At 54.1% G+C, this 23,341-nt stretch overlaps 2 protein-coding genes and 1 long non-coding RNA gene across 6 annotated transcripts in view; 1 reads left to right on the top strand and 2 right to left on the bottom strand.

The window, feature by feature from the left end:
* The window catches only part of PRAG1 (PEAK1 related, kinase-activating pseudokinase 1), a 31,555-nt gene extending 30,869 nt beyond the window's left edge, over positions 1-686 (bottom strand). For all 4 annotated transcript variants that reach the window (XR_009958248.1, XR_009958247.1, XR_009958249.1 and 1 more), the window contains exon 1: positions 601-686. The gene's annotated coding sequence lies outside the window, so the exon portion shown is untranslated. The remainder of the gene's footprint in view (positions 1-600) is intronic.
* Positions 687-7,988: 7,302 nt separating this feature from the next.
* On the bottom strand, positions 7,989-16,212 carry LOC134140419 (uncharacterized). The gene is made up of 3 exons (XR_009958398.1): positions 16,091-16,212; positions 9,944-10,132; positions 7,989-8,120 (listed from the first exon to the last, which is right to left on the bottom strand). It is a non-coding gene; the product is annotated as an uncharacterized LOC134140419 (long non-coding RNA).
* A 4,649-nt stretch (positions 16,213-20,861) lies between these two features.
* On the top strand, positions 20,862-21,735 carry CLDN23 (claudin 23). The gene has a single exon (XM_062574409.1). The coding sequence runs from the start codon at positions 21,034-21,036 to the stop codon at positions 21,733-21,735; it is 702 nt and encodes a 233-aa protein (XP_062430393.1). The 5' UTR covers positions 20,862-21,033.
* Positions 21,736-23,341: the final 1,606 nt, after the last annotated feature.

The raw sequence follows: 23,341 nt of genomic DNA, 5'->3' as shown, positions 1-23,341 counted from the left end.
AGGTTGGTTAAAAAGCAAGGAGCAAACCCGCAATAACCTTTGTGGCTGGGGCGCAGGGAGAGCAGCGAGGCCTCGGCCCCAACCAACAGGGCGAGTTGAAAAAGCAGCGCTCAGGCTGGACGCGGGCTCAGGTCGCCAGAGCCTCAGCACCCTCTGGGGCGGAAAAGGATGCTATGCAAAGGCTGTGTATCGTCTGCAGTGTCTGCACAGCCTGTCTTTCCGCACACGCTGCACCGACCGGGACGGCACGAGGATGCTCCGGCATAAAGAAACGAGAAATGGAATGAAAGGGAATAAAATGGAATGAAAGGGAATAAAATGGAATGAAAGGGAATTAAAAAAAATGAAATTAAAAAACAAATCAAAAAGCTGCTCCGGGCATCCCCTCGGGGCCGGGAGAAGTTGAGCGGGGCTCCCGGGGCGGCTGCCTGCAGCGGGGCCCCGCTCCGCCGCCCGCCCTCCCGCCCGGCCATGTGCTCGGCGGCACCGTCCCGGCCGCGCCGCTCCGCTCCGCTCCGGCCCCGGGGCTCGGCCCGCGGCGGCGGCGGCGGCGGCGTCCTCCCCCCCCCCCGCCCCGCGCTGCCCCCGCTCCCCGCTCACCGGCCTCCCGCGGCGGTGCCGGTACCGGTGCCGGTGCCGTCCCGGCGCCTCCCGCCGCCGCCGCCGCGAGTGGCGAGCGGGGCCCCGCGCGGGCTGGGGGCGAGCGAGCGGCCGCCCCGCCCCGGCCCCGGGCCCGGCCCGCCCCGGCCCGGCCCCGGCCCGCCCCGCGCGGCGGCCCCGCCACCGCCACCGGCTACACAAGCGCTTCCCACCCGGCGGCAGAGCCGAGCCCCTCGAGAGCAAACCAGAAGCTGGAGACAGCGCCGGGCGCTCGCGCCAGAAAAATAAATAAATATAATCAAATAAATATATAAATAAAAATAAATATTAAAAAAAAAAAATCACCCTCCGCTCGGGAGCCAATCCACCCCGCGATCCTCAGGGCGCTCCGCTTGTCAGCTCGCTTCTCCCCCCTCCACCGCCCCGAGCGCTCCGGAAACCCCCGCGTTGAGTGTGGGGCGGGGGGGGGGGGGGGAAGGAAAAAGCAGTCACCTAATTTTCCGTGTTGCTGCTAAGAAATCTGCCTGACAGCTCTACCACGTCTTCTTTCAGGCGAAGCGCTTGTCTGTTCACAACTGAGTCGCTGCATCGTTGGGTTTGGGGTTTATTTTTTTGTTGTTGTTTTGTGGTGGTTTCCCCCCCCTTTCATTTGGGATCCCAGTGCCAGCGCAGCCAGTCGAATGAGTTAATTAGCTCTCAGAAACGCGTTAATCATGGTAGAAATCTCTCTTGCAGCCCGGAGCGACATCTCAGCTACACGAGGGGAAAACAAGCAGGGAAAATGAATAGCCCAAATTTCCAGCGTTTCCCCTGTCTTAAAAGATTGGGGTCAAGGAAGCCGGCATCAAGCATCACAGCTGAGGTTGCAGCTGAGGCTAATTTCAGAGGGTCGCAGCGGGGCGGCCCCGGACCTGCTGAGCGCGCGGTCCGTGGGGAAGAGTGGCTTCAGGAGGGCCAAGGGGGCCTCTTTGGCAGGACCAGGACAAGCAGACAGTTACTATCCACCAGCCTCCCACCCGGAAGCACGGTGGCTTTGGGATGCAGGATAAAGAAAAAAAAATCAATTTTCTTAGTAAATCATTCTTTTTATGTCCAAAGATCTGAGTGGAAAATAGCATAACCTCATATTCTAACAAACAAAACAATCTTTCTTTGAGGCTAAGGCCAAGAACGACAGCCGTTAGTCCAGAACAATTTGGAGTAACTGGAAACTCCCATAGCTTCTCCAGCATGATATTCATCGTTGCTCATTTAAGCACTTCACCAATGGCCAAGAAAACTTCTGAAAAAAGGCCTCTCTAAGTGCAGACCAGCATACAAAGCCTGCTAAGAAATGGTAACACGTCCCAGCCAGACGTATTTCTCCCAAAGTATTGTTTTCCAAAAGGCTAACTCAGCAAAAAGGCACCTGACTTGGAGAAACCCTGGAGAATTAAGGGCACTTCAGGGACTTCAGGCACCAGTCCTCATTTCCGCCAGCAGCACACAGATCTCCTCCTGGTCATGGGTCTTACTGTGTTGGTAAGCTCCCTGTTCTTGGGAAGAGTAGGTTAAAAGCGCAGCAACAAAGAGTTAAACCCTAATGTGGTCTCTGAACCGCCCTCCTCAGGAGTTATCTCCCTGCTAACATCTGGAGGCCTAAAGCCTGATCCCTGCGGGGGGTTCCTGTAGGGACGAGGACTTGTCGGTCCTGCAGGACTGGGGTGAGGGCCAAAACCACCAGTGCAACCCCGTGTATAGGCAGCAGCCTTCCCCTCCCCGCCGCCGCGGAGAAAGGGCACGAATCAGCATGCCGATCAGCGACGGGCACCGCTATTTCAGGGCTCGGGGAACTGTGTCAGAGGGGCAGCTTGGTTCTCAATACCAAAGAGCAACAGTGGCTGTTAAGAAATCGCAGGATAATAGCCCTTTTGATGGATGCTCGGTCTGTGCTTGCGGGATGAAGCGGTTGTGGCTGGGCTGGGCAGGGGGAGGGGGTGGGGGGGACATACGACAGTGTGGGCAACAAGTGGGCTTTGTACGCTGGGGCTGGAGACACCCACAGCTGCACTGGCCTCCTCTCCTGTTCGGGGTAGTTGGGATGGGACAATAGGCTAAAAAAGCTCTAGCAAACGAGCACTGCGTAGAAGAGATTTTACCGATTAAGTCGCTGCCTGTCTTTAAAAAGCAAAGCCGCATCATCTCATCTCTTCCTTAGAGTGGCTCCGAAGAGGATGAACTGGCCCAGAGCGGTGGCCCGGCTGCTACGGTGCCTTCTGCAAAGGGAATGCACTTGAGCGTGAACATTTAGTTTGCATTTCCCTTCCTGCACGGTCGGTGAATACTTGCAGCCCACGCCGGCCACGGTCAGCGCCTGGAATCAAATCCAGCCTTCTCAGTCTCCGGCCAGCAAGAGTTTTCCTCCATCACCGCCTGACACCAAGCGAAAGTGCTATTGTGCGCACGGACAAGCGCCCGCTGTCCTCAGCCAGAGTCACAGCGGCAGTAACAGTCCTCTCGGGGACCTGTTTAACGTACAGCCCAGAACAGCGGGGAGAGTGAGCGTGAGACAACTCAAGGTCCTCAACTGCTTCTAGCCCTCGCCCTGAGAGCTTTGGTGGTGGCACCGTGGAGCCCACTGGCACCCACAGCTGCAGGCCAGTAGCTCCAGACTGGCCTGTCACAGCGAGCGGTGCCAGAAGGGCAATGCCAGACGGGCGCGAGAGCAGAGGTCCACCTGGCTTCCCAGGTCTGCCCCCCTCGCCTGGTGGCAATGATGTCTTCTTCTTGTGCCACGTACTCTCTGTGGACAGGAGAGAGGGTGATGGCAGTGGGCTACATATTGCTTAAAAAAAAAAATAAAAAAAAACAGAAGAAAAACAATAAGAAGAAATAAAACCCACACACTTTGTTTCCCTGATCCTTGTCCCAACAGGACATACACACAGGGCCTCCCAGCTGGCGCGTGTGGTTGCTCTTGTTAAGCTTTGAATAGCTGGGGGATTCGGCGACGGGATTAGCTAACACAATCTGTGCTCAATTAGCAAAGGAAACGCGCGGGGCAATCCCAGATTCCTGCTGCAGTGGGGAGGGAGGTGGGCAGGTCCTCTCCGCCCCGCCGGAGGATAACGGCAGGGCAGCTTGCGCTCCGTCTGCACGTCGCCAAGCCACCGGCTGGCTTGCAGCCACCCCCGGCTGCAGCAACGGGAGTGCCTGCTGCGGGAAAACCTTGCCTTGCTCCCCAGACCCAGGCAAAACCCTTGCGGTGCCCACAGGCCGGGAGAGGGAAGGCCTCACCACGGCGGCGAGTGTGGAGAGCCCACCTGCGTGCAGGTGCAGAAAGCTGGCAGCCAAACAAAGGGAGATGGGGAGATCGCGGGAGCAGATACGGGTGCGCGAGGGCTACGGTGCTTGTCAGCACAGCTTCCTACGAGCCGGCCCAAAGGCTGGGGTGGGCGGGGAGCGAGGAACCCAATTTCACACTGATCCCCCCCCCAAAAAAAAAGAAAAAAAAAGAAGTCCCTGGTCCCTGGCCTCAGCTGGTTCTTTGTGTCCAAAAGCTGCCCTCAAATCTCTCGTCTGTCTTTTGGGGGTGTTTAAACACGCGCAGCCCTTCACGTGCTGGGGAGCTGCAAGCCAGGACTAGGCCTCCTCCGCTCGGAGAGCAGCTGAGCTGCTTTCAGGGATGTGAGTTGCATGGGCCAGCTCTCCCATACACGAACGGGTTTTGCATATCCCTGTCGGAGACCGGCTGCTTTGGAAAAGGTCGCTCCTGATGCCAGGGCTGAGGCCTGCCAACAGCAAAACGTTTACTGCCTTTCAAAGGCAGGAGGCAGAAATCAGACTGGCGAAGGGTCGTAGGTGAGGGAGGCTCCAAACGATGCGGCCAAGAGGGATCTGGAAAAGCCATCGATACAGAAGCAGCAGGCACGCAGGCACGAGCCGCCGCGGGAGAGCACGTCGCTGCTTTCTGCAGCTCTCCAGCAAGGCTGGCTTTTTCCTTGCTCTTCAGCAGAGTTTGCTGTTTGCAGGCACCAGGGCAGGTTTGCTCCTTGCACTCCTTCCAAAAGAGCGTGGGAAAAGCTCTCACCCATAGTAAAAAAAAAAAAAAAAAAGGGAATTTGCTTTCAAGTCTATTCTTCTCTCTTTCTTTCTTTTCAAGTGAAAAGCCCTGAGCTGGCTTTTTTCTTTGCAAGGGAAGTTTTCTGGCCAAGGCAAACCAGCGTTTTTCTGTGGTGACGTCAGCAGGGTGACAGGCAGCAGTACAAGCTGAAGGGCACGGCTGTGGCGAACGAGCCAGGGCAGGGAGGGTGGTGGTAGGGTGGACGCGGCCTCTGCGTGCCTTCCCTCCCAAACAGCATGTTTCAGATGCAGCAGGAAGAAATGTAGGCTCAGTCTGGGGGCCTGGAGCAAACAGGTAGCAAGCAGGGATACAAAAGCATCCTCCGCCTCCAGCAGCAAGATGGTGCCGGCAAAGGCAGCCCCTGCGCCGACGCCTGGCACGCGGGAGCAAAGCGAGACGGGCAGAGAGGGCCCGTGGGTCGAGAGGGGAGCCACGTGCCGGGCCAGCTGTTTCATCCACCTCCGCCTCCAAGGAACTCGCAGGAGGCTGCTTCCAGCCCCATCGGCGCTGCGGGGGGACCTGCGGACGCTTGGCTCCTGGCCTGGCCTCCCTGCCTGGTCTGGGAGGCATCGCTAGGCAAGTCTGACGGGAGGGGTGGTGGCTTTGGACAGACCGTTTCAAACAAAGCTTGGGTGATGCAGTGAGGCAATGAACTTCCCAGACAAAGGAAAAGGCTAAATCATGCATTTCTCTGCCCAGTGGACCAAAAAAAAGAAACAAAATCGCTCCCTCTCCAGAAAAACGAGGCTGACGGACCCGACACGACTCTGCAGCACTCACAAGGTGGTGATGAACTTGGAGAAAATGGATCCAGCAGAGAGCCGGCCTCTCCCTCCATGCAAGACACTACGAGACAAATTTGCCCGAGGATGCTGCTAGAAGGAGAACGAGGGTGTCCCTGCCCCCTTGCCTCCCACCGCAGCCCTCTCCTCCCCGCGACAAAGTGGAAACCCTGGGTACCAGCCAACAGAGGGCTGGTGTGACCCCTGGTATAACCCCCAGGAGACCCGCACCAAGCCCGGACTCTTGGCCCTTCCTTCAAAAGAAGGAATAAGAACCTAGATAAATGTCGCGGGCGCCTCCGAACTGCATCCCCCGAGGAGCCTGACGCCCCCGGGCGAAACTGCCCCCGCGAGAGGTGCCCTGGGCGAGCAGCTGCAGAGGCGGCCGCATCCAGGGCCCGCGGAGGCGCTCGCTCGCCTCATCTCCCCACCCCACCACCACCACCCCCGCCCCGCACCCTCTTTTTTTTTAATTACTTGCCCGTCAAGAACGGACTTGCCACCGCCTCGCAGCCTCCCGAAAGGGAGGTTGGCGTTAAACCCGTCACCCGAAACTGCCTCGCGGAGGCAGCCAGCGCCCATCTCCCCGCCGGGCGGGGGTCAGGGGGGTGTCCCAGCCACGCAGCGTCCGGCCGGGCATCCTCTCGGCCCTCCGCTCGCCCCCGCGGCAGCCGCACGCTTCGCCTTTTTAACGAGCGCTGAGAAAAAACCGCAGCCGAGAGCTGCCACTCAGGGCCTCTCTTCGACACCAAGATGTCTCTGTGCATTAATGATCTCTTCCGAAAGCCCTCCGTTGCACGCGTGCCCACCAACACACACACACACACACACACACACACACACACGGATGCTTTTCAGAAGGGAACTGTGATTCATCTGAGATGCGAAACAGCCCGGTAAAATTTTAATACAGCCTGAACTTGATGTGAGAGCACTCGAGTGTCTTCTAAGCAGCCTGCCTGTCTCTAGCAGCTGCTTTGAAGGCGAGAGCGCTTCAGCACCACGTGAAGAGCTTCAAAGGGAATATTTGGGATTGATTTCGCCGTGACTCGGGGAAGACAGCAAACGTTCAGACGCAGTTTCCTCGGAGGATGAGCGCGAGTGGAGAAACGCACCGGCTCTCCCCCCTCTCCCTGGTGCAGCTTGGTCCGGCCAGGCCGTGTGGAAGGGATTGGGAGACCCGGAGCTGCACGTGGCCTGGACCGTGGGCTTGGGTACCCTACCGAGTGCTGTGACCTGTGTCCCATCTCCTCAGGCTCTCGTGCGGAAGAGGTTCCCAGCTGCCTGGTCACACCGCGTGTCATTGGTCCCATCATCCGCTATGATTTCAAGAGCTGGAAAGGGAGGGGAGAGTGTTCCCCGTACCCAAGGATATGCGCATTGATAGGAGAAGTATGAAAAATAAGGCAGAGCGCTTGGGTTAGCCCAAACAGAAAGAGATGCTGATAGCACCCAAGGACTCCTCTGTGGCCAGGATGGGTAAACAAGAGGGAGACAAAAATCAGTGTCCTAGCAAACAAGACTAGGAGATGACAGTGGTATGAAACAGCACGGGCAGAAAGGGGGGATTTCCCAAGGAGAGGCTTCACAGGCTCCCAGGAGCTCAGCCAACAAATATCACTTAACTGTTTGCTGCCCTGCAGGATCACACACTGTTCATCGACTCCTTGGGCCTGTCCAGATGCACCGACACCACAACATGGCCCTCACGCAGGGGAATGTTCTGGCCCTGGAGGCCCTTGAGCACAGCTTAAGAACATCAACAGCCAAAGTAAGGAGCTGAGCCCCACTTTTCCAGGCACCCTGTCACAGGCCAGACCTTCGTGCTCTGGTACCATCTCTGGTCACACACCACAGGCTAAACATCAACTGAAAGCCCCTTGTCTTGAGTGGCAAGGGCCTGCCAGGGTGCTGAGCAGCTCCAACGACTCCTTCCCATAACATGGGTCCCCATTCACCTGCCAAGCCAGTCCAGGCAGTGCATGTCAGCCTAAGGCTGTGAGAAGGACTTTGGAAAGGTGCAAGATGCAACCTTCCATGTCCTGCACCATTAGACAAGGGAAGACAGAGCCACTAAGAGGAGTGTAGAGTAGGTTTGAGTCAATAAAACCCCCTGGGCCATTGCAGCATTTTTCTCTGCAAATTATGCAACCTGCAAAAGGAATTTGCCTCCTGGGCCACCACGAATAGGACTTTGAAAGGCAGGAATGCCTCTCTGGAAAGTTTAAAAGTAAATCACAATACTACCCCCCCACCGTAGATATTCACTCCTCCATGAGCTGTCCCCAGCCTACAAAATCCCCAAAGGGAGCTTACTTTGGGGGAAACCAGTAGATTTCAGAGAAAACAGTAACCACAAGAGAACTGGCACACACCCTTCCCAGGACATTTTCTGAACGAGAACTCTCAAAGGCCCCTTAGCCTCCAGGAGGCTCTTCTCTAGAAAGAGATTGGCAAAGTGCCCAGGCTAAAGAAGAAGCTTCTTACATCCAGTGCGCCGCTCTCTCCCAGTTGCAGCGAGATGCCAAAGCGACCCATTTGCTTACTCGGTGCCCGTCGCTCCTAAAAGTTTGCCGCCTGCAGTGCCTCACAGGAGACTGGAGGCAATTCAATGCAAATCATGTCTTCAGTGCAATCTAAGAAAACAGCAAAACACAGTTAGCTAACGGGCATGCCTTGCGTCTAGGCAGACACACCCGCGAGCACAGGCATGCCTGCGAGGAGACGCCAGCGGTTCCATGTGCTCACTCCCTTTACATTTTAAAGCCATCTTCTGCAGCTCTGGCCCCTCGCAGTGGAGACCCACATGTGCCCCGGACCCAGCCAGGCAGAGCCAGGCTGCTGGGGAGCCTTTAAGCAAAGGGAGCGACGGAGCAGACCAGCTGGACGGTCCCAAAAGCCATTTGGGACCTATCAGCCGTAACATCTACAGGCTTTCTGGTGCAGAGGGTGTGATGGATGACGGACAACATGCACAGTTGGTCCGCACCGATATAGCCTCCAGCGACTTGCAAGGCTTCTTGGACCAAAGTTGGTGTCTTTGGATGTAATGCTCCCAGATCCCTCTTTTGTGAATGTTTCTAATGTCCCCTGTAATGCATGTAAGTTTTCACCCTCTGCAGTATCCTGCAGTATGTAATTCTGCAGCTCGGTCCTGGGCCGGGTGAAAAAACCATCTCTTTTGGCTTGTTTTGAACCTGGCACCCGCTGGCTTTATTCAATTCCTCCTGGTTCTTGTGGTGTAAGGGCAGTGCACGCTCATTCCCTCTCCTTTCTCACGCTGCACCTCAGGAATCTGTTTTCTTCTTTCCAGGCACAGGACAGGGCTGTCTGTGCTGTGTGTGTGCGCGTGAGGTGTGTTCACACCCTAAACAAAGCAGCAGCTCAGCACAAACAGCGTGCAAGGGTGAGACAAGGCACCAGGCATCCAAATAATGCTGATGAGAAGGCTGGTTTACAACCGGAGTGCAACACTGCCTGTCCCGTATTTCGACGACACCGTGGTGGATACCGCCCGCAGAGAAAGCCCACGCAGAGCATGGCAAAAGCCTCCTCAACCCTGAAACAGGGCAAGAACAGGAGACACGAGCTCCATCACCCCTAGAAAGGCTGAAATGCCAAGGTCCGGTGTCAGGTCATAACATGAAGCAGGCAGACACCGCTGGAGCGGAGCAGTAGCAGAAAAAACCATGGAGGTGCGGAGTGGATGTGCAGCATGTTTATGTGCCATCCCCCTCCCCAAGGGTCGTTTTTACTAAAATAAGATTCGAGCTTCTCAAGAGCAGCACCAGCAATCCCAGCTCCCTCTGATATTTCATCACTGGGTCATGATTTACAGAGCAGTCTAGAAGTGACTCTATCCAAGGTAAAAAAAAGAGCAGAAATGTCACCTCACGGGTCAGAACTGGCTCCTGTTTGGTTCTGTAACTGCAGCTGTCACCAAGCCGGATGTCTTTTTGAAAGGTCTGCCCCACAAGGGAAGGCCCATCGGCACATCATTGGGCTGCAGACATGAGTCACCCAGTGAAATTCTACGTCTGGAGTTATGCAAGGTTCAAAGGGCTGTTAGCAAAGATCCGCTCTGTAACCTAACCCATGCCTCCACGTTGCTTTCAAAAAATATTGTATGAGAAAATATCCCCAAAACACATCAATATCACAAACTACCGGCAGATGATCTTATCTTTATGATAAGACTTTCCTTAGAGAAAATAGAAGGTGGAATATTTTCTGCGGTGAAAAATAGAAAAAGTCTAGCGATAACTCTTCAGAAGATCGTGGGGCTGCTTCCAAGTTTGAAAGACTCTCAGGTTACAGATATTATATACCCACTGCACATAGGAGCCCTGGTTGCAGACCACTGAGGAACGTGTTGGACAAACTTGGGACCAAAAGGGAACCTCTGCCATAAAAACCCCACCATTACCTTTAAAAGCAAGTATTGAGGATGGATACAGACCTCTTCCCAGTTTTCAGGAAAAGCTAAGTTTGTAGCTGCTGGGTTTGTCTTCTACCTCTGTTGGCCTACAGCAACTGCATCCCTCTGAGACAGGCAAGGTGGGTCCCAGAGCAGCAGTATACACTGTGGGTAGAAAATTTTCAGAGGAGCCAAGAGAGCTGGAATTCGTCCTCTGAGTAAGACGAGCTCCTAGGGAATAAGTTTAGCAGATATTTTAGGTGACTCACTGTCTTCTGATAACTGCCCAGCTCCTGAGGCATTGCTAGCATGCAAAAACAAAGGTTGAATCAGGGGTGGGGGAAAGAGTATCAGCAGCAGTTAGCAAAGACATGCAAATGTTTATTCAGGGCCCAAGCTGTAAACCACCACTGTTTCCCAAAGTCTTCACTGAACATCCTGGAAAATCTGTGTCGTCTTTGCTGCCAGATTTGGGGCTGTGCCTTGGGAGTATGCCTTGGGAGTATGCCTTGGGAGCGGCATCCTTACTTCATCCCTCAAAGGCAGACCGCAGGGTAAAAGGCTGGAAGAGCCACGCTGAGCCGTCTGCACGCAGCACTTCCTGCCTGCCCTCCAAAAGCATGCCCAAAGGTGAGCCCTCTGCACCAGGCAGCAAGAGGTGAGGTTTTGCTGGTGCTGCCTGAATCATCTGGGGTGCCTCCAAAAGATGGGAGTGCCTTTTCTTCCATCTTCTACAGGCCTCCAAGACATATCTACAGATTCTTCGCACTTGGGTTCTCCACTAGGCACCTAATCTATGGTAATTTCCTCTTCTCTGCAACTGCCAAGAGTATTCAACGTGTTAGGGGACCCAGAGGTTACTTCGGGGAGGTCAGATAAATGGCAAGAGGATGAAAGGAGGGGTAGGGAACGCAGCGCCAGCACACAGCTACATAACCATTAGCTTCCCGCTTAAAACCAGAGATCAGACATTTGTCACGGAAGGAAAAAGAGCAGAAAACTCTTAGGACGTAGCGAAACAGCTCAGCGGCCTTGCATATGTACCAAGGGAAACTTTGCAATTACACCTCATTCTGATTACTGCTGTGGCAGCAAGGAGGGCAAAACAACAGAACAAGCAACAGCACCCTGAATACAACTAGTGTTTGCCACGGGAAAGGACGCAAGCATTCTCAGCGCTGGCTATTAAATCCCAACTGCTGGCACTTGGGGAACTCAGCAATGAAGCTGCAAGTTCAGACATTTCAATGAGGCTATTTCTAATGCAGCGACAGGCCTGAGGGAGGAATGCAAGGTCAGATGTTCCGCACACACTGTGTTTCCGTGGTATGTATGGGTAATACGGTGCCATATAACAAGGGGATAACACCTGGCAAGGGAAAAAGAAAGGCAAAGGATAGTTGGACTTGTTGTGTCCAAGTGCAATGCAGGTGTGTTCCTGATACAGGGAAATAACCAAGTTCTGGCATATGTTGAACATTTTCTTTTGCAGACCTATGGCAGCACTGGCTGGAAAGGACCTCCACGGTTTCTAGTCCAGTCTCCCACTCAGAGCAGGACTATCACCAACGGTGGTTCAGGGCAGCCATTGCTTTGTTTAGGTGAGACTTGGAAACTCCCAGGGATGAGGGGCCCCCACTGCTCTGGGGATTTGCCCAGGGCTGCATCTCCTTCTGAGAGAGAAGTTTTTCCTAATGTACATTCAAAGCTCTCGGTGCTGCAGGAGCAGTTCCTTCAAAGGGGACTTTATAAGTGGGAGTGAGGAGAAGAGAAAACCAGAGGAAGGAGCTGGGAATTAGCAAAGCTCAGATGTTTTCAGGTGGCCTTAGACCAAATTGGCTATCCCTTGCCAATGATCACTTATCAGTGGGAGGACAGCTTATATGCTGAAAAGCTAGTGATGGACGTGAGAAGCGACTATAGGAGGGTGAAGAGGAAGGACTAAGGGGCAGGTAACAACATCACTATCACTCATCCGAGGGAAGCAATGGAAGAAACTGAAGACTTTGATGCCTTTCATGGGTTTAGCCTTCACACAAAATTTGAATTGATGAGTGACTCTCTCTCCAAAAGGCACCAATTATCCCCCACAAACCACCAAGATAACCAGATAACTAGCTGAGACTTTGCAGTCTCTCTCTCAGCCACCTACAGTTAGTTAACCAAGCCCTTGCCCTGGTGTTTGGCCATGATGATGAACAGAAAAAGGGTTGGGAAATGGGCCAGGGTTGTGAAAGAAGAGGTTCATGAACTTTTCACTAGGTGAAATGTGTGCGAGCTAGCAACGCTCGTTGTCAGAGGAGGAGCCATCTCCAGTTCCCGAGCTCTCCAAGAGCTGCTGCAGGGCTGGAGCAGAACCAAGGAACTAACAAAGTGTAATGTCCATTTAAAGAGGTTAAAGGCAAGTTATGGATCCATAATTCAGTGCCTAGAAAATTAATCTGCACAAAGGATTAATTCAGAGCACCTAGGGGCTAATATGAGGACTAAGAAACAGCCAACTGGGATTTCTCAAGAGCTACTTTGTATCAAATAAGCTTAATCTCTTCAAAGAGCAGGCAGATAAAGGGGGAGCAGCAGATGTGATAAATGTCAACCTCCTTAGAGATCCTTGTGTTATTCCATCCAGACTTCTTGTCAGAAAGAGAAATACTGACCAGATGAAAGAGGGATACAAAATTGGTGCAAAAATAGCACCCCAATCTGGTGTGGAGAGGTATCAGTGGCTTGAAGTCAGATTAGAAGAACATATACAGAAAAGATAAGCAGGAAAAAAGTCCTAGCTTTGGTATTATTCAAAATTTCAGTATTGAAGGCTAGAAGGCATGCTGCCTTAGAAACGCTGCAGCTAACACTGAAGATGAGACCAGAGGAATACCAGAAAGCAAAATTAGAATTCAAAGCGACCTTAAGGACCTGACAAAGAAAGGGCTTGACATCAGTCAGACAAAATGCAGCCAAGTCAGATGTAAAGTGCTATGCAATAAGATCAATCTAGCCCAAGGAAAAGGGGATGTGGGATGAAATGGGCCACTGAATAGATGGGGGAGCACAGAGGGAGCAAGCCTTCCTCTAATGGTAGAGAATGATATTCGTTGCTTGCTTCAAGGGTATTTACAACTCTGTTCCCATTCCTGAACAAGCCTCTTCTTAAGAAAAAATAAATTAAAAAAAAGAGAAAGAAAGAAAAAGAAAGAAAGAAGGAAAGAAAGGAAAAGGGCTACTGCTTTATTGGAGCAGCTATTTTCAAAGCATGTCTGATACCTCCCAGGTCACCAGGTTGGCAGTGTGGTCTCTACCTCAGGAAATGAGCCCTGTGGCCAGGAAGAAATACAGTGCGAAGTGCTTGGCTCCTGCTAAGGGCCAGGAAAGCAGGAAGAAAGCCAGGTTCTGCAGGAGCTCACGGTACGCTCTCAGCTGAGTCGAGACAGCACTTTATGAAGCAGCTGGAAGTGGCTTCCTCTGGGTGTCCCCCTAAGATCCTGCACCCGACAAGAGCCGATGCAGATGCTGCGTCCTCACTCAGGGAGAGGCATCCACTTCTCTGTCCCCGTACGGCCTGGGCAAGCATCAGGAACCACATCGGTGCCACAGAGGAACTCAAACTTGGGGGGGGGGCAGTTTTCCATAGCTTTTCCCTGCCCACGACTGCTGTGTCTGCTGGCTCCTCTCTTTCCTGCCTGAGCAGCTGGCACAGGCAGGGGTGGTGGGGACAGGCAGAGAGCCAGGGCAGCTGCTCTCTTAGACTTAACAAACCTCCACTGGGCTAGGAATAGTGCTGCGTGCCAGGTTTCCCCACGGCACATGGCTAGCAGCCTACGTCAGTTTTCAGAAGAAGCTGCTGCCTCCCAAAGGATGCTGTGACCAGTGAGTGGCAGGCAGGACAGCCCTGGAGAAGGGCAGCCCTCTGGCCGGCTGCAAAGCCTGGCCACCACAGCCAGATCGATGGGAAAATCCCATCTGAACAGGACATGGGTCAGCAATGTCAGTAAAAACCTCTTCTATCTGCCACCCAGAAACTTCTCCCATCTCCCAGGGCAGGATCGACGAGGCCACCCCATCCTGGGTGTGGGACTGCCATTCTGCAGCTTGGATATAAAGTCAAGTGCAGATGGTCTTTATAAGTCCTCTGCACTAGCAAAAAAAAAGTTTGATTTATTTCCCATCTCTTTACTGGGGAAATATCCCCAAAGCCCACTCAGCAGCTACCTTTTGGAAGGGTTTCCTAGCTTGGAGAACTCCTGCTCTGCCATGTCTTTTCCTCTGCTGCAGCTGGTTCATTCCTGACCTCTCGCTCCCTCCCCAAGGCCACAGCCCTCCAGTGTCCATGTCCTGCCGCCTCCACTCGATGAGGCGCTGAGGCACAGCGTGCCCAGCATACGCAGAGGATCCGCAGCCCTCACGGGGGTCTGACCCATCACCCTGTGTTCACAGGCTGAGAGGAAGAGGGTACTGCTCCAGTCCAACCTCCTCAAAAACCATCAGGCCATCTGGCTTCTTCGCTCTCTAGTCTCCAGCCATTACCCAGCAATTTCCAGGGCTTTAACCTGAGCGATGGCTCTGGTGAGCCATCCTGGATGCATCAGCGGCTGTGTGCAGCGATGTTGGGCTTTGTCTTCGCACAGACACCTCCCCCCAGCTCCCACTCCCCCTCTGCCCCCCCCACCTCCAGTCTGCTCTTCCAACATGCCTGGCAATTTTCCCTGCCTCCCAAAGCTTCAGGATAAAGCTTTGATGAGCATGGGTAATTTATTGCTATTGTCTAGAGAAGCATACCAGGTGTGACATGCAGTTTTAAAATGCTTTCTCTTGGTGCTCACACTTGACACTCCTCTGAAGTAGCTGTTTTTCCAAGACATCTCATTTACTTCCTTGTTTCCTTGCTGATAAGCAGCCACATCCCAAAACATTTGGCTTGCAGTGATGTCTCCCTAATCATCTGTCCTGTTACGCCGCCCTTGGCTTTGTATCTGATGTCCCATAACCTACGGCACATTGCCATAGCACTGGTTGTCGCAAGTGGATCTTCTGCTTGAATTTCATCCCTGCAAAGCACAGGAAATTGCTGGCTCCAGCACCCCCAGAAAGAGCCTGCTGCTCTGAGAAACCTTGCCAAGATGTTCTCATCTCTCACCTGACCTGCTGCTCCGGCTGGATAATCACTAACACTATGTCAGGGTGGCTGATGATTTTTTTAACCTGAAGCTTGGAAACTCCTTAAGATAGAGACATAACCACCTCTCTGGGATCTGTCTCAGGGCTGCACCTTCTCCCAGGAAGGAAAAACATCTGCCTCCTTGGGTATTTCTTAGGCTTATGTCAAGACTCCCAAGCTTTAGATGACCCTGGTTCAGTTATGCCAAAGGCTGCCATCTCTCCTGCCCCGTGCCAGGCTTTCTCAGGGGTGTATCTGTCCCCTCCGAGACAGCAGAGAATGGGAAAAGGAGACTTCGGGGCCTGGATTACTGGAACCTCTATGCTGATCGAGTGGAACATGAGCTGGGAGACAGGTCACACAGCAGAGTTCATTTGTGCAGGGAGCCAGTGAGGGATGTGGGGGCTGAGGAGTGCCACCACTCTACCACTGCCATGGTCCAGTCCAGCATCTGGGAGAGGTGCTCATGCCAAAGTGCTGGACAGCTGCACTGCAGCAGAAAGCCTGAGGTATGGGGTCCCCAGGTCAAACTCTGCTTTGCTTGTACCTGTGCTTCACATGCTCTGCGGTTGGTGATTTCACCAACATTTCCATGCCAAAACCCATTAGTTTTGTCTCCACTGGAGTACTGACTACTGAGAAAGTATGCATTGATGGTATCAAGACAGCACATTGAAGGTGTGCCATACTGCATGGGGCTGACACCTTGCCAAGAAAACAAATATTTTCCCTTAATTTGAATAGTTTCTCTGACTGACTTGGAAGAGTCCCGTGCTTTCCTCCAAAGAGGGCAGGATCCTCCTGCAGAGAAAGCCTTTGCTCTTCAAAGGCAAAGTTGGACTGTCTACTGACCTGCAAATAATGTGAGAGCGAGATGCAGCTATCCTTCCAGGTCAAAACATCCATGGAGTTTTCAAATATGGTGTGGGGATTTCATCTGGTCAAGACAGAGGTCCCTTCCCACCCATGTGCTAATCCATCCAATCTCAAAATAAAACTCCCATAAACTAGCTGTATGACTGTTTCTCACTCACCAGAACGGACCTGGAGCAAAGCCATCTCCCCCTTCCCCAGAGGTTTCTCACAAGGAAAGGTTTAAGCAAGTCTTTTCTCGTGCAGCCTTAGCCATGCCTCCAGAGGTGTGACCCACAGAGAGCTGCCCAGACTCCTAGAAAATACGTAAAGGCACAGTCACAAGCCGAGCTTTGGATTTAGACCTTTTGCCCAAGGACAGAGCAAAGTATGTGCAGGTGAGTCACATTTACAGCAACCAGATGAACCCCGACACCAAGTATTGTTTTTGCCTTACAAGTTGCAACAAGTTCAGTGCCCACATGCACTGGCATTGCCTTTTGCTTCCAGACTGCCTGGCCCAGGAGCTGCAGAACCTGTGATTTCCACAGCCAGATATAGGTCTAACCACTGTCTTCTCCATGTCTGAAAGGAGCTGCTGAATCCAGCAGCATGTTAGGCATCTCCAAAACCTAGCACATGAGCTTCGTGTCCAAACCACTCTCAACCACTTCAGGACTGGGTTAACCACAAACAGAAATGGCTGCAAAAATGCTTTTTATATCATTCTCTGAACTGAAAGCAAAGGCTTAGAAGAGGCGCTGGACAATTTGGCAAGTTCAAATGCAGCAGTTTGGAAGTGAGAGAGTTTAACAGATGAGTGAATACCTGGAGGGCATCTAATAACACTTTCAACAACTCATTCCCACGATCTAGCTTGAACATTTCTCTGAGTAACAGCTGTGCTGCAGAAACAGAGCAGAAACCTTGGCATTTGCTGATAAGTTTACTGCTCCCTGCAGGCATTATGGGATGCTGTCTCCAAATTCTTGGGTGTGTGTGGTGCCATGATGCCAAGCTTTGAGCACGGGGAACAGCTGGGACTCCCGTAGACTGTGACCCTGAGCATGATAAGCCACTGCTGGGTGACAGCCCTGGAGGGAGATCCATCAGCACAGGACTTGCAAGCCCTCACACACCTGATACGGCCCTTCGTGTCTCATAACCCCTATGATGGGCACCCTCAGGGCTGCCATCACCACCCCTGCCAGTCTTGAGGGTGCCAGATCAACAGCAGCCATCTCCAGTGCCTGAGCTCTGGGGAGGACACGCGGTCGCCTGCTCCGTGTTCAGCTGGTGAGGAGGGACTGAGGGCTTTGTCTCACTTAGGGGCTGGTCTTCCATGTCCCAGCACCCAGCACGCACAAAGGCAACAGTGTGCCTCAGGAGGAAGTTGGCAGCCAGGCTGAGAGAAGCTGATTGCAATCGCAGCTGTTTGCACAATGCGGAGCATGTCCTGGCTACATCCCCATGCTGCCTGGACCACGGCTCCAAAGCAAGGAGAAGATGATGGGAAACCCTTGCTTTGCACTCCTAAAAACACCCCCCCCCTCAAAATCCTAGAAGAAAAGCAGCAAAATGGAGCTGACAAGTCCTTCAACCTAGATACTTGTTTAAGGAAACTTCCCTGTAAGATGGAGACTGCAGAGGGGCTTAGAAACGAGCATGTGCTGTATGAGCCATCCTGTTTTACTCCTTGCCTGCAGAGATTCAGGGTTTTAGCAGAGAGGTAAATCCAAGATAGCCAGGAGTCCCATCCAAGGATCCTCAAGGAGACCCAACTCCTATTCCCAGCTGGTTCTCCTTCCCAAAGCAGGCAGGTCACGAGGAGCTGCCAGCGTCTGCAAAGCCCTCACAAAATCTCCTAAAGAGAAAGAGAGAGAGAGAGAGCGGGTGAAGGACACACGGCCAGGAGCAAGCGCTGTGCCCAGCAGGCACTCGCCGGGCACAAGGCAGCCCAGAGGAGCACAGAGCCCGAGCTGCCATTTGTCACGCCTGCAGACGAGACGTCACGCGGCTCAGCATTCAGCCACGGGCCGAGGCCGCTTTGAACCCAAGAAGCTCTCAGGTGGCTCGGGAACGATACAACCGGCCTCACGCGGGGGGATCCAGCCTGCGCGAGACAGGCGCTGAGACGGCTCGGGCTCGCGGAGCCCCGCTATCTCGCTATGCGCGACACAGGCAGATCCCCAGGGTCAGTGGGATGTAAACAGGAATTGCCAGCTGCAGGCTCTGGCTAAACAACCCTGGCCCCAGCTGCTCCCGGCACAGCAAACAGGATGCTCAGAGGTCCTGCCGCTGATGAAGGAGATGATGGGCCCCAAGGGGAAGGTGGAGCAAGCAGCCTCATCATGAGGACAGGACTCTCCCATTCTAGTGTCACGGACTCAGCAGGAGGACTGAGCTGAGGACCACTAATCCCTGCCTACCCCATCCGCCTAGTTATGCTGACGGTCCCAAGGGTCACCAGAGGAAGCTTTGGAGACTGTTGAGTGTGTGTTTTCCCCAGCTGCAGCCATTTGCGGAGTATCAGGCAAGGTCCCGTTTGCATGATAAGGATGCAATCTAAGAGCCACTGATAGCCACTTGCCACCAGCAGCCAGAAGCAGACACCTAGAGGGGCCAAGAAGAGGGTTAACACACAGCAATACTGCCCCAAATGGGTTCAGTGAGGTGATATCTGAGGCTGGAAGTAGCAACCCCACACATAATAGCCCATCATGGATTTCTGCCCCCAGCCCCCACAGGAATCAGTCCCTTGCTCTGACCATCCTGGCCTGGATCTTTTCTAGTTCCCTTTCAGTCAAGGCCTCCCTCCTCCTGCTCCAATTTACAAAGTAGGGTTGAAAGAAAGAGGTAAGCACGCCAACTAGAACATGTCTGGACAAAGTTTCCATCACTTTCTTAAAGAGATGGCTTTTGCCAAGGTAGGAAAAAATAAGTCACAGCCCTGAAGAAGTAGGAAACACCAAGTAAGGTAGTTCTCCCCACCCAGCAGCCAGGGAAATGTGGGAAGGAAGGCAGCTCCAGCCAGCCCATGTTATCTCTAAGACCAGATGGCTTTAAACGCTTCCCCAGAGCTTGGAAAAGGCCAGGCTCTGCTTTGAATTGCTTTTCACACCAACTCATTAAAAAAAGTAAAAGGAAAGAAATGAACAATCTACAACTTCGTGGCATTGGGAAACAGCTCTGCTAATCCTATTTCCTTCCCTGAGCTTAGTCAGAGCAGGTCATCAAGCATCGGGGCCAAATCACCTAATCTGCTTATTGTTACCCTGCAATAAGGAGCCTAGACACCAGGCCAAAGGGGAGAAACACCCTTCTGTAGTTATTTATAAACCAGGCTGGCCCAGGTTGTTAAACCTGATGCTGGTGCTGCCTTGCAGAGCTCCCAGTGCCTGGCATCTGCTCGTCCTCCCCAGGCAGGGGAGCCGAGCCATGCCCACCTGCCAAACCCAGGCTGGCGGGCTAAGGTGAAGAGGGGCAGAGCATCTCTGGAGGAGCAGGCAAGAGGAGCCAGAGAGAAATACAGCACTGACCAGTCCTCGTGTATGGTGCTTGGGCTCACTGTGCCAGTTGGTTGGCTACCAGCCCCTTCGCTTCACCTCCGGACGTGCAGAGGTAGAGCATCTTCTCAAAGCCAACTTGCACACCAGGTCCGAGGAGAAAGCGAAAACCAACCTCCTGCAAAAGTCGTGATTAGAAGATTTGAAGCCATTTCCTATTTTGGCACCAGCTCCCCTCAGGGGGTCATGGGACTGAAGGCAGCCTTGCAGGGCAACGCATCAGGCAGGTGGCATCTGGCTGGACGAGTGGCTCCAAGTGCAGTGATGGATGGCTTGACATGAGGTGAGCATCTGGCGTAGCATATAAGTTAAACAAGTTAAAGCCATGGGAAGGGAAACAACAACTCCTGGCTTATTTTCTCATGAATGCTCGAGTGATTTGGCACCCACAAATCCAACAGGCTCCTGAAACTCTTGGGGAATAGCTGTAAGACAGAGGATTTGGGAAAGGCATTGAAGAGTAGCAGGTCCAGCACACACCCACCCAGCCCTTGATGCAGCTAAGGCTGCACAGCCACCAGTGCATAGACGCTGCGTGGCTTACATTAATTATCCTGGATTAACCTGCAGAAGATGCTGCCCTCTTTTGGGCCCGGCACAACCAGCAGAAACTCAGAGAAATTTGGAGAGGCCCAAGGCTGGGGCTTTCGCAGGTCGAAGAAAAAAACCCCATATAAGGGCCCTTAAAATGTGATAACTTACTTACATCTCTCTCTGTGGACATCCTAGGACCATTTTTAGCTGAGAGCTGGGCTGCTGCAACCACGGATGGCTTCTGAATGCAGCCTGGGAGGGGACTGAGCTCAGTTATGTCCCCCAAGTTTGGGGAAATTCTGGCTGGGATAAGGAGTGAGGAAGTGAAGAGCAAACGGCTGTGAAGGTCCCTTGGGCCTGGGGAGGCCCACAGGGACCTCACCAGTGTTGAGTGCTGCCAGTATTTCATCTTAATTAATGATTGTCATAAATTAATTCAACCGAAGTTGATTAAATTTGAATTTATTTTAAGTTCAAATGTATTAACGTATTCAGATGTAATCAAGTGTATTAATTTGAAGTTCAATGTATTAAATAACAGAGGGGCTCTGTTTTGCCAGCAGGGAGGAGGTGGGACAGAGCACGCGCAAGCTCCCAGGGGACTCTGAGAGGTCCCAGGACCGGCTGCAGCCCTGGGGTTGCTGCCTGTCCCGAGGACCCTGCGAGGAGACGGTGGGGACCAAATCTCTGCTGGCTCCCGCACGCCTTTGGGTGCTGCCGCTCGCGGTGGCCGGGCCGGGTGCCAGCCCATCCAGCCGGCACTGAGCTCCTCCCCGGCCGCACTTCCTCCTGCCGCCGGGCACCTCCCCGCAACCTTGGCCGCCAGACGCTGCGCCTGCTCGGTACACCTGCCCGCCTTCCTGGGGTCCCGAACGGCTGCATCGCCGGGGGGTGCCGCTGCCAGCGCTGAGCACCATCCCTTCTTCCCTGGGCGCTGGGAGCGACCCCTTCCCCGTGCTTCCCCGGTCAAGCAGGCTTTGGAAACCTGCCATCTGCACCGGAGCTGCTTTACCTGCCTCCCAGGCATGCGGACGCCGGCGGTGATGATCGTGGGGCTGGTGCTGTGCCCCTGCGGGCTGCTGCTGACTTTCACGGGCACGCTGGCGCCCAACTGGAGGCAGGTGAGCCGTATCCCCGACCAGCCCACCGACGTGGTGCTGGAGCAGGGCATCTGGGACGTGTGCAGCGAGCGGCAGAGCAGCCACGTGCGCCACTGCGGGCAGGCTGACGAGCTGGGCTACTTCGAGCAGATGGCCGTGCAGGTGGCCCGGGGGCTGATGCCTGCCTCGCTGGTGCTCACCCTCCTGGGCTTGGTGGTGGCTGCCCTGGGGGTGCGCTGCTGGCGGCAGGAGCCACAGCACGCACTAGCTGGGGTGGCGGGGCTCATGCTGCTCCTCTCCGGGCTGCTGAGCCTCATACCCACCTCTTGGTACACCCACGAGCTGTGGGCGCTGCCCGCGCCGGCCAGCAGCACATTGGCCGTGGGCTACAGCTTGGTGCTGAGCTACTTGGGCAGCTGCCTGGAGATCCTGGGCGGGCTGGCCCTTGCCCTCAGCTTCCACCACTGCTGCCAGGAGCGACGGGCCCTCAAGTCTACCCCCAGCCCCATGCCAGCACCTGGGAGCCACGCCACTGCCAGGGCCTACCACAACCCCGCGGATGTGCTGCAGGACGAGCGAGACGGCCGGAGATGGAGGAGCACCCTGCCTTGTGACTCTGACCTTTAGCCCCGGTGCTGCGGGCAGCAACGGGCACTGGTTTGCCCGCCGGGCACTGAGAGCAGCACAGCTCCCACCTTCCTAGGCCACAGCCTTTGCTGAGGGCACCACAGAGCAGACTGGAAACAGCCCAGGGACCTGGGTTGCATGCCTGCAGCCTCCTTGCAAGCAGGCCACGTTCCAGGATCTGTGACTGCGCCAAAGCTGGGCTGGGTTGGGGATCAGCTCTGGCTCCAGCCTGCCCATCACTTCCACCTGCACAGCTGTGGGTTCATCGCCCTGCAGCGCGCAGCAGCTTGGGCAAAGGCAGCAGCGGTGTTCCCCACGCGAGCAGGGCACAGGTTAGCACCGTGCGGCTTTTCAGGGCTGGGAAGAGGGGAGGGGAGCACCTCCCGCACACCTCTGCTCAGCTCTGGGCTGTGCACATACCGAAATAAATGAAGAGGAACGGGTCCTTGCTGTGGGGAGGTGGTCATGGGCTTTCTGCCAGCTAGGCCGGGCTGAGGGCTTGGGGGGAGGGCCAGCCCAGCTCCCCACGCGTCACCTGAAGTGGGAGGGAAAGGTCTGCAAGGGGACAGAGGTTTTTTTTGTAGCACCTTCCTAAAGGACTTTTCCCTCCGTGGTCAAAGTCAGCCCAGGAGGTTTCTCCTTCCTCAAGCAGAGCTCTTTCAGGGAGCAAGAGATCACAAAGACAGGGAAAAATAACATACACTTCCCGCTGTGAGGCAGTAAAACTGGTCTCACTGGTTTGTAAGGGACACTTAAAGAGCAGAGCCTTGCTGTAAAACCCCTGTGTAACAGAACAAGAGCAGAGCCGAGCTGGTTCCCACCTTGTATCGGCTTTTCCTGAGAAACGCTTTGCTGTTGTGGACACCAGGACCCAACTGCCCAACTACTCCCTAGGAGCTTCAGGGCTGGCAGACAACTCAATACGGCCTTTCCTGAGGAAACGGCACCTCCTTGGGACATAGGAGAAAACCAGAGCTGGAATTTGGCCAGCTGCTAGGAGTTTCGGCTGATAAAAGGAAGCCTCCTCAGGGGGCATCACCCTGGCTGCAGGGGCTGGGGATTCCCTCTGCTGCTAAAGCAGCACTGTCCCTTCCAGGACATGCCACAGCCCAAGCTGCTGTCACCTCACCGGTTTGGTCAGAGCAGCATCCTGCCAGGCTGCAGTATGACCCTTCCAAGCTCTGACCATGGGTCCTGACTAAGAGACAAGTGCAGGCTTGACAAATCAACTCCCACCCCACCAGAAAAACTCACGCCCTGGACGGCAGATTCTGATCAACTCATTGTGTCCTTCACTGGCCTCCCCCCTGCGAGAACCCTTGGGCGAGATTTCCACACTTAGCAAAGCCCAGAGCACTGCAGAGGGACTGTGAATAGAGGTACCCTTTGCACGGTTAAGGTATGGTACAGGATACATCCTGCAGCAAGGGACCAGATTTGGACCACTCAGCGAAGATGCTAGGACTGGAGACTTCCTTAAAGACCTCCTAAAATATTTTTTGCTCTGGACTGCAAGTTTCTTGGAGCGTGGAGGTGTGGGAGGGGCAAGTCAACCCATAAGTACTGTCCTCCCCAGGCTGGACATACACCACCATGGCACCAGAGA

This window comes from Rhea pennata, chromosome 4 (genome assembly GCF_028389875.1).
Source record: "Rhea pennata isolate bPtePen1 chromosome 4, bPtePen1.pri, whole genome shotgun sequence".
Classification (NCBI taxonomy): Eukaryota; Metazoa; Chordata; class Aves; order Rheiformes; family Rheidae; genus Rhea; species Rhea pennata.
Note: the sequence above shows the minus strand (reverse complement) of the source record. Positions and strands in the feature narration are given on the sequence as shown.

Bases quoted from the DNA above. Each gene is read 5' to 3' on its own strand.
- CLDN23 (XM_062574409.1), top strand. From the start codon at position 21,034: ATGCGGACGCCGGCGGTGATGATCGTGGGGCTGGTGCTGTGCCCCTGC.